This window comes from Jaculus jaculus, chromosome 4, assembly GCF_020740685.1.
Source record: "Jaculus jaculus isolate mJacJac1 chromosome 4, mJacJac1.mat.Y.cur, whole genome shotgun sequence".
Classification (NCBI taxonomy): domain Eukaryota; kingdom Metazoa; phylum Chordata; class Mammalia; order Rodentia; family Dipodidae; genus Jaculus; species Jaculus jaculus.
The window spans coordinates 29,925,377-29,939,867 of NC_059105.1; the positions used below are offsets into that span (position 1 = coordinate 29,925,377).

General features: G+C 41.8%; 1 protein-coding gene across 1 annotated transcript in view; it reads left to right on the top strand.

The window, feature by feature from the left end:
* Lancl1 (LanC like 1) overlaps positions 1 to 5,044 on the top strand; it is a 44,782-nt gene extending 39,738 nt beyond the window's left edge. Inside the window, exons 7-9 of the mRNA XM_045147496.1 lie at positions 213 to 389; positions 1,092 to 1,164; positions 1,898 to 5,044. Coding sequence (XP_045003431.1) covers positions 213 to 389; positions 1,092 to 1,164; positions 1,898 to 1,974 — 327 coding nt within the window. The 3' untranslated portion in view covers positions 1,975 to 5,044. The remainder of the gene's footprint in view (positions 1 to 212; positions 390 to 1,091; positions 1,165 to 1,897) is intronic.
* Positions 5,045 to 14,491: the final 9,447 nt, after the last annotated feature.

A 14,491-nucleotide genomic window follows, 5' to 3' on the forward strand; every position in this document is an offset into this window, starting at 1 on the left:
TGGCTTCACATGGGTGCTGGGAATTGAACCGGGGTTGTTATGTTGCACAGGAAAGCACTTTCACCACTGAGTTATCTCTTCAGCCCTTCCTTACCTTCTCACTGGGCCATCCTCTTCTTTCCCTCGCTCCTCCTTTCCTAGCAGATGGAATGTCAGTAGCATTTTCCTTTGTGTCCCAGATGATGAAACTCTTACAGGAACTCTGTCCACAGGTGTTCAGAGAGGAACAGTACCTGTGTGATGCCTACCGGTGTGCTGATGTCATCTGGCAGTATGGGTTGCTGAAGAAGGGCTATGGTCTGTGCCATGGTGCTGCAGGGAATGCCTATGCCTTCCTGGCACTCTACAACCTCACGCAAGATGTGAAGTACCTGTACAGAGCCTGCAAGGTAGGAGCCAGGCTGCTTACGGGAGAGCAGCTCCTCCAAGAGGCTGAAAGGGCTCCAGCTCATCTATGGATATTTAGCCCCTGAGCCTATAGATAACAGACGTGTTCCTTAAAAAACACCTTCAAAAGTTGTTCAGGGGCTGGAGAGATGGCTTAGCGGTTAAGCGCTTGCCTGTGAAGCCTAAGGACCCCGGTTCGAGGCTCGGTTCCCCAGGACCCACGTTAGCCAGATGCACAAGGGGGCGCACGCGTCTGGAGTTCATTTGCAGTGGCTGGAAGCCCTGGCGTGCCCATTCTCAATCTCTCTCTCTGTCTCTTTCTCTCTCTCTCTATCACTCTCAAATAAATTAATAAAAAATGAACAAAAAAAAAATTTAAAAAAAAAGTTGTTCAGGTCAATTAACTCTTTAAAGATTATGACTCTACTCCACAACATTTACTGGAGTAAAGAACGACTGCTACAGGGTGATCTGGTTCTTTTCTTCTTTGATAATCTGTCAGTTTGTAGCTTAGACAGCTCACTAAATTCTTCCCCAGCCACATACTTGCTTTCAGATCATGTTCCTCAACATTATCCCCTCTTCTCTCGTTTGCTAGCTTTTGAATTTTTCAGAATAGTACAATCTCTTTCTCACCTTAGATCTCTGGACAAAATCAGTATCATAATCCATTATTTTAAAATTTCACATGGTCTCGTTTTCAGTTTGCTGAATGGTGCTTAGACTATGGGGAGCACGGGTGCCGAACACCAGACACGCCCTACTCACTCTTTGAAGGTATTTTTCACACGTGACTTATATCAGCTTCTACTGTGCTTGATAATAATGTGTTTGAGATTTGAGGTATGTCAACAAATTAATTTTCACGGTTATTTCTTCTAGTACTTTACTTTCTAATATGGTAAGTCAGTATTTAAAATCAGGTAGCGGACTGAGGATGAGTGCTTGCACAGCATGCATGGAGCCCTGGGTCTGACCTAAGCACTCAGGGTGTGGAAGCAGAAGGATCAGAAAGTCTATCTCCAAGTATATGTGAAGCTCAAGTGCTGCTGGGATGTAAAAGACCCCATCTCAGAAGTGAAAAATCATAAAGAATTAGCACAGTAATGCCACAGACTTAATACCAGTAGTTGTAATGGTGACCACCATGTGTGGAATGGGAACATGCAGAGCATTTTACAGATCCTGTGACAAGTCATTTCAAGACACATGGGCATTACTGTCCTCGTGTCAGAAGGAGCCAGAGAGGACGTGGTGGCTATGGTGCCCTAGTGAAGGAGTCAGATGACAGGGCAGTGACTTTAACTGGTTTGGCTGCATTCTGTTTTTCCCCAAGATAAAAACCCTCACTGGAGATCCCTTCTAATACTGACTGCAGTGTGTGGATTATAGACAGCTGCCTTTGTCCTTAAATGCTTCAATTCTTACTGTAATGCTGATGTGAAAAGCTATAGCCACTGTAAGATGAAGTCACTGCTATAATAACTTTTGCCTCTTTCTCTTCCTTTAGGAATGGCTGGAACAATATATTTCTTGGCCGACCTTCTAGTCCCCACGAAAGCCAGGTTCCCTGCATTTGAACTATGAGAGAAGCATGCCCCCCCCCCCCCCCCCCGCACTTAACAGCATGACCCTTCCTCTGTGTTCAAACCTGGGCTAAGTGCTTTTGTTGCTTTTCAAGGAAACAGATTCAAACTGTGTGCTTCATTGAGTTGGTTTTTTTCATAATTTGTCTTTAGAGTTCAGTTCCATTCTTTTATTGTTTACTTTTATTTAAAAGTGTACAAGAAAACCTTTATATTTCTTCCAAAAGGAAGGGTAGGTGATAAGTACAGTATTTTGTAGTCATTTACATATATTTCCAAACTTGAAGGAAATCTTATTTAAAGTTTGAATAACAATCTATTCCTATTCTTAAAAAGTATTTCCAAAAAAACTAAATAAGCCAGGCCTGATAACATGTGCCTTTAACCCCAGCTACTCAGGGGATTGAGGCAGGAGGATCACAAATTCAAGGCCAACCTGGACAACTTAATGAGACCCTGTCTCAAAAGTCAAAATTTAAAAAGGCCTAGGGTTATAGCTCAATAGTTGAGTTTTTTTCTAGAATGCAATTGCCCTAGATTCAGTCCCCAGTAAAAATACCACAAAATAATAAGCAGGTATATGTATATAGCAAATGTTGATATTGCCTTCCATCTCTCCTGTGTAATATATTTCCTCCAACAGAAGTGTAGTTTTAAGTGGTTGATTATAAAAGGGGACAAAAATACAACTATATGCTTCCAGAAGAAGAACCACAAGAATTGCAAACTGTCCTAGGGACCTACATCCCATTTTCCAGATCCTGGTGACTGTTGGGAAGAAGTAAACATGCTTCTGAGCTTGCCGGTCTGTCAGCAGTAAGTGGCCCAGGCACTGCAGGTCAGCATTTTTATCAAAAGCTTGTAAAATTTACGTGTTAGTTGTCATGAAAATTCTCATTTGAAAGTTAATTTGTTAGTAATAATTTATTGTTTTCTCTTTTAAAACCAACTTGTGGATTTGGGAACTATTGATTTCACCTGCTTATCCTGTAGTGTTCGTAGGCTCAGGAGGCATATCTCCTATGTGAGCTGCTGTGACCAGGATCCAGTCCACCTCGTGCAGCCACACTCCTCCAGCTTTGTTCTGCACAGTGTGCTTTCATGCTGAGTGTCTGGCACAAGCCATAAAATATGTTCCTCTGTCACTTTACTTAACACTGATCTTTGCATTAAATAGTATAGAATTTTGTGTATGTTTAAGAGGGCAAGAAGAGGAATGCTGTGGGGGCAGTAAGTTGAGAAAACACTAAGCTCTCTGTCAGGAATACCATGTATTAGGAGGTACTAGTTTGTTCTTACACAGATGAATCTCTGTATCCCCTAAGAGCAGCCCTTCATTGGTTCTGAAAGCACAGAACAGGGTTTATGTGGTAGAGGAAACTCCCTGGGGCTTCTCATTCTGAACAAATGTTCACTCATCAGCTCTTCCTCTTCCTCCTCCTCTTCCTATTGCTGCCTTTCCCACATCTATTTAGACTTGTTAACTGCTTTCCGAATATTTTTTTATTTTAAAGCAACAGGGCTTGAGAAATTTAAATGTGCATATTTTATGGCTCTCTCGGCCACAAAAGCACGTTATTTCTACTAGAAATTTATATCAAATTATATCCCCACAGAGTGTGTGTGCTGGTTCCTATGAGGAAGAGTCCCCTGTTATATTCTATTTAGCTCCCCACAAAAAGCTAATATTAGCAATTTCTGGACTGTTAAAGAATACCTACCACAGGATATGAAAAGTAGCCCCCTGCTCACACTCTTGAGTTGGATTGCTCCATTTGTGACTTGAGTGAGTCAGGGACCTTGCTTCTTAGCCTTCTGAAGTGCTGTGGGTACACGGGCTTTTGCCTGGGTATCCAGCTTGAAGGACAAAGCTTATATGATTTAGTTAAGTATCTTACATTGTGCCTGGACAGGAAACTTCATCACAGTGTTTCTCTGAGTGTCTTGACTAATTTAACCCCAGGAAGAACTCAAAACAGTACATTTTGATTAAGTCTTGTCACAATCTAAATTGCCTGTTGTCATCCATTAACAAATTCCTCAGCACAAATACAACTTGGGTTTCTATCTTATTTCAAAGTAGAAAGATGTTTGTGCCACTGTTTTATTTATGCTATAGAACGAGGAATGCTTTATTAGGATTTTACACTAAGGCAGAGTGTACAAACCGTAGACTAGTGCCTCAGTACCATGATACTGTCAGACAGAAGCATTTCCACTAACTGTCTCACTCAGTTTACACAGGAAGCAGCTTCATTGGTTCTACCACACTTTTAGGTGGCTGATTCTATCAAATTTTTTCCCTCAAATATTTTTCTTCTTGGTAAAAAAAAAAAAAAAAACTTTGTAAAATTTACTTCCCGAAAAAACTAGTACCAGTGCTTACCTCCACTCAAAGACTAGATAGTGAAACCTGTAGAACTTTTCAGGCAGCACCCATCTATCCCAACATAGGTTTCTGTTCATGTAGTGATGAGAAAGTGCAAAGGTGAACTCCTGGTCATGTAAAGCATGCCAACATTATTGTGACCCTTTCCATAGATCCTACTGGGTATGACTTTCCTCTGAACTGCCAGTCTCTAATCCTTACCCTCATCCAGCTCCCTTTCAGCTTTGCTGTCAGAAGCATCCATGGTAGGAAGAGTTTTAGGTAAAAAGGGATCTAAGGGTATTTTTCTGTCCTATCCCCACTTCCCTAAATACTTGAGAAAGATGCTCAGCTCCTATATTCTCAGGTCTGTGTGGGTCTTTCTGATTTTATGTTCTTGCCTTCTACCTTACATAAATGTAAAGGGTGGCATGTATTCACATTCTCCTTTCATTCCTAGAGCTCATCTGTAGTCCTTGATGTCTTATCCTGAATTTTGATTCCTATTCTACTGCCTTGAAACATGTCAGAGCCCATTTCTGAATGCACTGGTTATTGGGCTGCAGAACTAATTCCCTCCTATAGATATTCAGTGAACCACCCCAATATTACATTACCATTTATTAAAAAGGGTGGAATCACCTGTACTTATGTCATGTAAAGAATTTAACTTACTTGTTCTCAATAAAAGTTTATTACACTATATGGTGTTCTATTATTTTTGTTTGTGTGTTTCTTTATTTTCAAGTTTAAACTTAGTGTCTGTTTCCATAAAGAGAAATAGTAGCTTTCTCTGTATACGCTTACCCTCTGGGTATGTTTCTGTTCACTTTTCTTCATTGTTGAGTCAAGTAAGAGTTCCATATTTTAAAATAATCAATACTAGAAAAGGAAAACATTTTCACATTTGGTTATTGTAGAGTTGGAAGGAATCTACTAGCTCAAACAGAGCAGTGTTACCATCTCACACACGTGAATAAACCCTGTAGTCAGTAGCTAGCACCCACTTTTCAGAAGTCTCCCTGCTTACCCATTAAGGGAGTTTGAATTGAAAAGGGAATTAAATGAGGCAAGATTGTAAGGAAAAGAGTGTGCTGAATCACCTGGGGTGAATTTATACCCCTACCTGTCATGACACAGCTAGTTAGTATGAGCACACCAAAAGTTCGCCATCAAGGGCTGCAGAGATTGCTTAGTGGTTAAGGCGCTTACCTGCCTAAGAACCCAGGTTCAACTCCTGAGAATCCATGTAAGTAAGACGTACAAGGTGGCACATGCATCTGCAGTTCGATTTGATTGCAGTGGCTAGAGGCCCTGGCATACCAATACTCTCTTCGTTCATAAAAAAGTTTACCATCTATAAAGTACTATTTTCATTTGTAAATCACATATAATTAAAATGTCCTTTATGTCTCCACTGTTGACTGAATGCCTTATAATGATGAGGCTAAATGAGTTATTTTTATTTTCTCCTTTTTTTTGTTGTTTGTTTTGTGATAGGGTGTCACTTTAGCTCAGGCTGGCCTGGAATTCACTGTATAGTTTCAGGCTGACGTCAAACTCACAGTGATCTCCTACCTCTGCTCCTGAGTGCTGGGATTAAAGGCATGTGCCACCAGGCCCAGCTGTTTCTCCTTTGAATAAAATGCATGTATGCATGGTGATAATCCAGTATTGATGAAGGATCCCAACCTTGTGACATGATATTGTCATCTGCAAACATGTTGGGCTGTATTCATAGCAATCCTGGGACACAGTGGCAGTGGGCTGGGACACACCGGCTTTAGATGGAGCAGTGTCTTACAGCAGGCATACAAGTGCCAAAATGACTCCGCAAAACTTTCCAGCTGGGAAGGCCAGCTGGCATTGGTCTACCTTATCCCTAAGGAAATGAGATGAACACTTTTTTTTTTCCTTTGGTTTTTCGAGGTAGGGTCTCACTCTAGCCCAGGCTGACCTATGTAGTCTCAGGGTGGCCTCAAACTCATGGCAGTCCTCCTACCTCTGCCTCCTGAGTGCTGGGATTAAAGGTGTGTGCCACCACGCCTGGCTAGAGATGCCACACTTAATCTCATTAACATATAAAATGTAAGTAGTTGGTCTCGTGTAATGTGGTTTGAGTCAGGTGTCCCCCATAAATGTTCTGGATGCTAGGTTCCCCAGCTGATGGCAATTGAAAATTAATGCTTCCTGGAGGCAATGTATTGTTGGGGGCGGGTTTATGGGTGTTATAGCCAGCTTCCCCATGCCACCGTTTGGCACATTCTCCTGTTACTACAGTACACCTTATGTTGGCCAGGGGGTGATGTCCACCCTCGCTCATGCCATCTTTTTCCCACAAGCTGCTCTTGGTCAGGTGATTTCTACCAGCATTGCAAACCTGACTGCAATAGTAAAGTGGTATCGAGGAGTGGGATTGCTGCTAGACACCTGACTGTGGCTTTGGCTTTTTGGAGCTGATTTTCAAGAGGAATGTGGAAGGATTTGAAACCTTGGCCTAAGAGATCCCTTGCAGTGCTGTAAGTACAGCTTGATGAACTATTCTGGTCAGAGTTGCAAGACCTGAATGTGGTAAGAACTATGGACTGTGAGGTTTGACTTAGGAGGATAAGAAAGAGCTTTTTTTAGACTGGGCTAGCACTTTGAGTGAGAAGCTTGCTCTTATGCCCATGCCCTGAGAAATTGTTCAGGGTTGCTTTGTGTAGAAATGAACTGGTGTGAGCAGAGGGATATGGCACAGAAAAAAAAAAAAAAAAGAAAGAAAGAAATCTTTGGACCTAAACTGCTGCCCATTCACCTGCAAATTGTTTGAGAAATTACAACCTTTGAGATTGAGTCAGCTGACCTGCACTGGGGCAACATAAAGAATGTATACTCAAGCCGGGCGTGGTGGCGCACGCCTTTAATCCCAGCACTCGGGAGGCAGAGGTAGGAGGATCGCCAAGAGTTCGAGGCCACCCTGAGACTACATAGTGAATTCCAGGTCAGCCTGAGCCAGAGTGAGACCCTAACTCGAAAAACCAAAAAAAAAAAAAAAAAAAAGAATGTATACTCTTTTGGAGGGGACTGGGTGCTCAAGAAGTGTCCTGTTCTTCAAAGTCTGCTTTATTTCCCCCTGGATTAACAAATTGGCACCCTACCTGGTATTGTGGAGTATAAGAAATGCAGGAAAGAGAGGGTCATTGAGTTTTCAACACAGTCTTGTGTTTTGGAAATGGCCATGAGCAGTGTGAAGCAGGTTTGCTGGTTGCCTGCGTGGAGACCCAACAGAGCCATAAAGATGAACCATGGATTACAATGGAGACCCAGTGGAGATGCCAGGATCACGAGATGACTGCTAAGGAAAGCTGCTGGCCCTGATGAAGCTTTCCAGGACTGTGAGTAGCCTAGCTGGAGGGGCGGAATTGGAATGCCAGAGACTTATTGCTGGTTAGAATTAATTGAACTTGGAGATTTGTCACTGGCTAGAGTTGTTGGACTTGAAGTTAGAGAGTTTGATGTTTGCCTTGTATTGGTTGAATATATCTTTGCTATGGTCAATGACATCTTTTACAGTGTGAGTATTTATTCTGTGCCATTATGGGTTTTGGGGGGATTTTTTTGGTTATGGCTCAGTTAAAAGATCTTGTACTATGAGGATGTTTGAACATCGTTGCAATTGATAAAAACTATGGGGACTTTTAAAGTTGAATGAAGGTATTGCATTTTACATCATGTATGGTTACCAGCTTATGGGGGCCAGGGATAATGTGGTTTGAGTCAGGTGTCCCCCATAAACTTAAGTGCTCTGGATGCTAGGTTTCCCAGCTGATGGCAACTGGAAATTAACGCTTCCTGGAGGGGAGTGTATTGTTGGGGGTGGGCATATGAGTCCAAAAGCCAGTTTCCCCATGCCAGTGTTTGGCACATTCTTCTGTTGCTATGGTACACCTTATGTTGGCCAGGGGGTGATGTACACCCTCTGCTCATGCCATCATTTTCCCTGCCATCATGGAGCTTCCCCTCAAGCCTGAAAGCCAAAATAAACCTCTTTTTCCCACAAGCTGCTCTTGGTCAGGTGATTTCTACCAGCAGTGAGAACCTGACTAAAACACAACTTATCCACACTATTTTTCCTAACTTTAATAGAAAAGACCTTTGCCCCACCATAGTAGTCTCTGTTCAGAAGAAAATAATAATGTTTATGCCATTTCTTGTTCTCGTAGCTTTCATTGTGATCCAATGTTCCTAAACAACTATATTATTTTCTTAGGAGCGTCTCTCAGAAAACCACACGTGTATTCCCTGGATATTTGCTTGTTCATTGTTTGCCATCCACACTCTCCTTTCCAAAGCTGTAGGTTAATGAATGAAGGGGAATAATGGTCTTCTTAGAATGGAGAACATACTGATTCAAACCCTTGTTATGTTAACTGTCCAAACACTGCTTTCTAAAAGCCTTGAGCTGGTGCATCCTTGGGGATGTATTGTACAGTTTTATGAGTAATGAGAAAAAGCAATAAACACAGTAAGTGAAAGTTGAAATAATGAGGAAAGAGAAATACATCTTAGTAGGGCTGCTCCTGTAGTTGACCAGTTTAACTTCACATTTCTACATTATACTAACTTTTCATCAATATGCAAATTACAACCACAGTGACATTCAATCTACAGCTAATGTCCTGTCAGTCTACAAATAAGTGTTAGAGTCATTATGTATGGAAAGGCTACACTCCTGATAAATCAGTTTATAAAGTATTGTCCAAATTGCCTGATTTTTCTGATAGACCTGGAAATTTAAGAAAAGCATTTGTGCCGGGCGTGGTGGTGCATGTCTTTAATCCCAGCACTCAAAAGGCAGAGGTAGGAGGATTGCTGTGAGTTCAAGGCCACCCTGAGCCTACAGAGTGAATTCCAGGTCAGCCTGGGATACAGTGAGACCCTACTTCAGAAACTTCCCCCCCCCCCAAAAAAAAAGGAAAGCATTTTTAACCTGAAAAATATTGATGTGACTCACTGTGCAAGTTGATTGTTTTCTGGAGATGTGGCATTCTGGGATCATGCGATTCTTCACAATGTGAACTACTGGCTGTTAGGTAATGTGCTGTGGATCTACTTTTGTCCTGCTGGTGGTGTGAGGAAGACTGACTAAATATGTGTGCAAGGTATCCGACTACAAGTTCTACACACACAAAATAGAACCCTACTCTAACAGGGGCTATACAAGTAATTAGAAGGAAATGCAGTCTGACATTCTCACTAACTCAAACTACCTTTCCCTTGATTTTATTTATAAAGTTTCAGGTAAGCCTAGGTCACATAGGTGCACCAAGATTTCTGTCTATGTTTGGAAATATTAAGTTTAGATACTCTTACAGGGAGAAGACACTTTATAGCCTCTTAGCAAGACCAGAAGCATTCACAGTTAATATATTTGTGCTACCTTGGCAAAGGACAAAGTAGATGGAAATCTGAAGATATAAAACTACTTGCCCCCAAAATTACCTCAATTATTTAATCAACTTCTGGAGAACAAAAGAGAACTTGTTGGAAGTGGCATGCAGATGACAAGTAAAAGAAGCCGATGGCACAGAATGAGACAAGACCTTTCTATCACCTTGGCCAGGGCCCAGAGGAAGTAGTGGATTAAATGAGTGCTGCTAGCTGGAGATCCTCCTCCTGGGAGATAGCAGTAGACACTGAGGAGACTCAAAACTTATCACAGCTGAAAATCAAAAGGCTGCTGACAACACTAAAAGAGACAACACATCCTCCTCAAGGCTCAGACTTACAATACATCCTCTGCAGACTTAAAAACAACACATCCCCTAAGGCTCATGGAATATTGTGGAAGAGGGGCTGCAAGAATGTAAGAGCCACAGGGTAAGAAGGTATACTCTGAGGCATTGTCCCAAAGGGGCTGACCCCACAGTGATTACTGACAAGCCCACTGAGAAGAGCCTTGAGTGGAATGGGGACAGGGAGAGGGAACAAAAATATCATCTAAAAAGAACATGACCTAATGACAGTACATTCATATATTAATATTCTAAAAGAAAAAAAAAGGAAAAGATGGGCACCTTGAGGCTATGCTGTAACCACCACATGTCAGCTGTGTCATGTGCAGTGTCCATCATCCCAAGGTCCTCCCTGTGGAGGAAACTAACCAGAGCAGGGTTGTGCTGTCCATTAGTCAACATGAACATGGTGCGTTGCCTTGAGAATTTTCCACAGACTTATGGGTATGGGCTCTAAAATGCAACAACAGGAAATTTGGAACCCCCCACTTTTAAATTAAATAAACATCAGGCTTTCATTGTTGTTACTTTGGCCTTTTAAAATCCTCTTCAGGCTCTAAAGATGGCTCAGTGGTGCTTTCTTGTAAGCCTACTGACCTGAGTTTGATCTTCCTCAGTGTCCATATGAAGCTGGAAGCAAAGCTGTGTTCCTGTCTACAATCCAAATACACTTGCACCTATCTAGGGCAAAGGGAGATGGAGCCAGCAATCTGGATGCTCACAGCAGCCCCAGCAGTAGGAAAGACCCTGTGTCAAGAAGATGGAAAGAGAAGAAAGACCCGGGGGTGTCATCTCCACATGTATGTGGCATGTGTGCCTCCCATCATATACACAAAACTAATAATAATAATAGAAAAATGAATAAAGTCCTGGTCTTTCAGCAGGTCAAATTTGATGAAGACCCAAACCCTTGTTTGTTGTTCTCCTTCACACAAGTCTTTGTTTTCCTGAGACTTTCCCAGAGATAAGACCCACCATGGAAAATCCTCAGTGTAAGGCACTGCGTCTGCATTGCCTGATGGACAAAACAACCCTGCTCTGTTTCATTTGTTCCACAAAGATGACCTTGGGATTCTGGACACATCCTCTGTGCTGCTGAGAGGAGAAACCTGGACGAAACGCTTCTGAAGGACATGTTTAGACGTTCCCTGTCGCTAGCACACCCTGCCTGCACCCCATGCAAGGAGAGCTCTGCTTTCACTGTGCAGCTGTGTCCCCGCTAGCATGGAGTGGGGGCTCGGAAAGTATGTGTGGACCCCCACACTGAAATGTGATCTTTACCACCTAGAGCTATGGACTTGAAAAACACTTTATTTGGTACTAATTAATAATCTTGAGCATAGCTTAGTTCTGATTTCCATTTCATTTGGTCTAGCTTTTTTCCCAAGCCAATCATCAGATTACAAAGACACATCCCGTCCAGCAGGTGTCAGTAGAACTCAGTTTAATAATCTCCATTGTGATGAATTTAGAAAATTGACAGAGATAAGAGGGAAAATTTCTTGCACCCAGGACAGCATTTCTTTGTTGACATTTGAGGAAATATCAAAGCATCAAACATCCACTGAATTAAGCAATTTAGAAACTACAAATACTGATTCTATAACATGGTTTTAATGTTTCCGCTTAGAAGTTTAAAGTGGTTTAAACTGGATGTCAAGTTGTTGTACAGTAGAGCCCTAATTATAAAAGATGGGTCAGGGGACCATTTCTTCCTGGGCCTCTTCATCCTTCTCTCTTTATTTCAGAGGAAAGGAGGGTTCGTCTGTCCCCAGGAATTGTGCAGGGAATTGCAAAGATTCACGATGAGGCGGTTTCTCCTTAGCCTTCATGCTTTACCCATCGACTCTGACGTTTAAAACTATCAAGGCTACATAGGCATTATTACCCCTTCTTTCTTCGGTAAGGAAACTGACGCTTAAAGAACTGAAGTACTCTTCGCAGGGTCAGTTGGGCAGTCAATAAATATAGTGTAACAAAAGACTTACTGTGCCGGGGACATTTTTCTAGACCCAGGGTATTTCCTGGAAAAAAATATATGTGTGTGTGTGTGTGTGTGTGTGTGTGTGTGTGTGTGTGTGTAAAGATTATTAGCCGGGCTTGGTGGCGCACGCCTTTAATCCTAGCACTCAGCAGAGATAGGAGTTCAAGGGCACCTTGAGACTACATAGTGAATTCCAGGTCAGTTTGGGCTAGTGTGAGACCCTACTTGGAAAAAATCAAAAACCAAAAAAAAAAAAAAATTAAGTTTAAACAACTGAAACAGTGAATTTCAGGTCGGGTTAGAGAAAGAGAGAGACCCTACCTCAAAAAAAAAAAAAAAAAAGGGCTGGAGAGATGGCTTAGCAGTTAAGCGCTTGCCTGTGAAGCCTAAGGACCCCGGTTCGAGGCTCAGTTCCCCAGGTCCCACGTTAGCCAGATGCACAAGGGGGCGCACGCGTCTGGAGTTCGTTTGCAATGGCTGGAAGCCCTGGCGCGCCCATTCTCTCTCTCTCCCTCTATCTGTCTTTCTCTCTATGTCTGTCGCTCTCAAATAAATAAATAAAAAATGAACAAAAAAAAAAAAGATGGGTCAACAGCAAGGCTGCATATATGAGAATATTATTCAAATGTGTGTTGAAACTGTTTACTTAGGGCCACATGATTATTTCACTTTACTAATTATTTAATTCTCTCCTTTCTCCAGAATAATATTAAACCATCCCTTTATACTTTTAAATTTTTAACAGCCTTTACATAGCTTTAAATTTATTTTTATTTTTTTGTGGGATTTTTTTGAGGTAGGGACTTACTCTAGCCCAGGCTGAGCTTGAAATTTAAATGGAGAACTAAGTAAAAGGAAGCCCATTTTTAATTGAAAAATTCACACATATACACAACACAAATTAACCAATCCCAGTGTTTTTAATAGAGCTTCATGAAGCCATCACATAACAATAATAATAACTAAGCATTTCCTAGTTCTGAAAATTCAATCTACTTAAGAAGAAATTGCTCTCTCTAATAAGTCTTAAAAATATACATCTCGGGCTGGAGAGATGGCTTAGTGGTTAAGCGTTTGCCTATGAAGCCTAAGGACCCTGGTGCGAGGCTCGATTCCCCAGGACCCACGTTAGCCAGATGCACAAGGGGGCACGCGCATCTGGAGTTCGTTTGCAGTGGCTGGAGGCCCTGGCGTGCCCATTCTCTCACTCTCTCTCTCTCTCTCTATCTGCCTTTCTCTCTCTGTCTGTCACTCTCAAAGAAATAAATAAAAATGAACAAAAATTTTAAAAAAGTACATCTCTATCTGGAAAGTGTCATAGAATCAGGCCCTGCATCTTTTGGCCTTTCAATCTGTCTCCAGGCTTCTATCCTCAGTCCAATTCTCTCTTCTGTGTAATTTGTGCACACCTTCCTTTCGGTTCCTGATGGGCAGAGACATGAACTCCCACCAAAGGTCCATGGTGCTTAGTGTCAGCATGGAAGTCTCCCCAGGCTGCCATAGGACTTGGATGATATGGAAGGAGCAGGGATCAGTGAATCCTTCAGACTTTCTGCCACTCCTCAACAAGGACTTCCATTGTAATCGACTGTTTTGGTAGCTATTCCCATTTTAATTTTTGCAGAACAGTTCTTCAGTACAACAGTATAACTATAAATGTTTGTAGCAAACTAACTGATACTTCAAGTTTGGGAGAATAGCTTATATTAATGAAACTCATCTGTAGCCTTCTTCATGCAGACATGGTATTTAAATGCTCATTCGTGTTTGGCTTAAAGTATATAAATTTTCACTATGTTCATGATCACATTTGGTTATTACAAGAAACTGCAGTTAAATCTGCCACTGACAACATCCTTTAAAAAGTGAACAAATGATAAGCTAAGAGGTCACTGATACATGTTTGACATACTTTGTTTTTCCTTCAGAATAGAAGAACCTTCACCTGGGCAACCCCCAGAGACTGACATCCACAGCATCTTTTCAGGAGTACTCTAAGCAGCCATTTCCCTTTGAGGCATTGAACATGGGTTGTAGCCTTCAATCTGAAAGTCTTCAGCTCTGAAACCATCAATCAGCTCAATGTTCCAAAGGAATCTGAACTTTTGGAAATGCCTGGGTTCTCACTGAACCTGGATTTTCAGGGCTAAACATGAATCAGATAACTATTTGCATCTCCTACAGTGTTTTCAAAGTCATCTGGCTGCAGGCCTGTGATGTACAAACAGGTAGGTGAACAGTACAGCTATCAGTGTTGAAGGGCATGCCCATACCCATGTCTTCTTATCTCTGGTACCCATTTTTATTTTCATTCTCAGACCAGAAGTAAGTGAAATGGCTCTTTTGAAGCTAAAATCTCCCCAATGGCACATGTACACATGTGCACGCA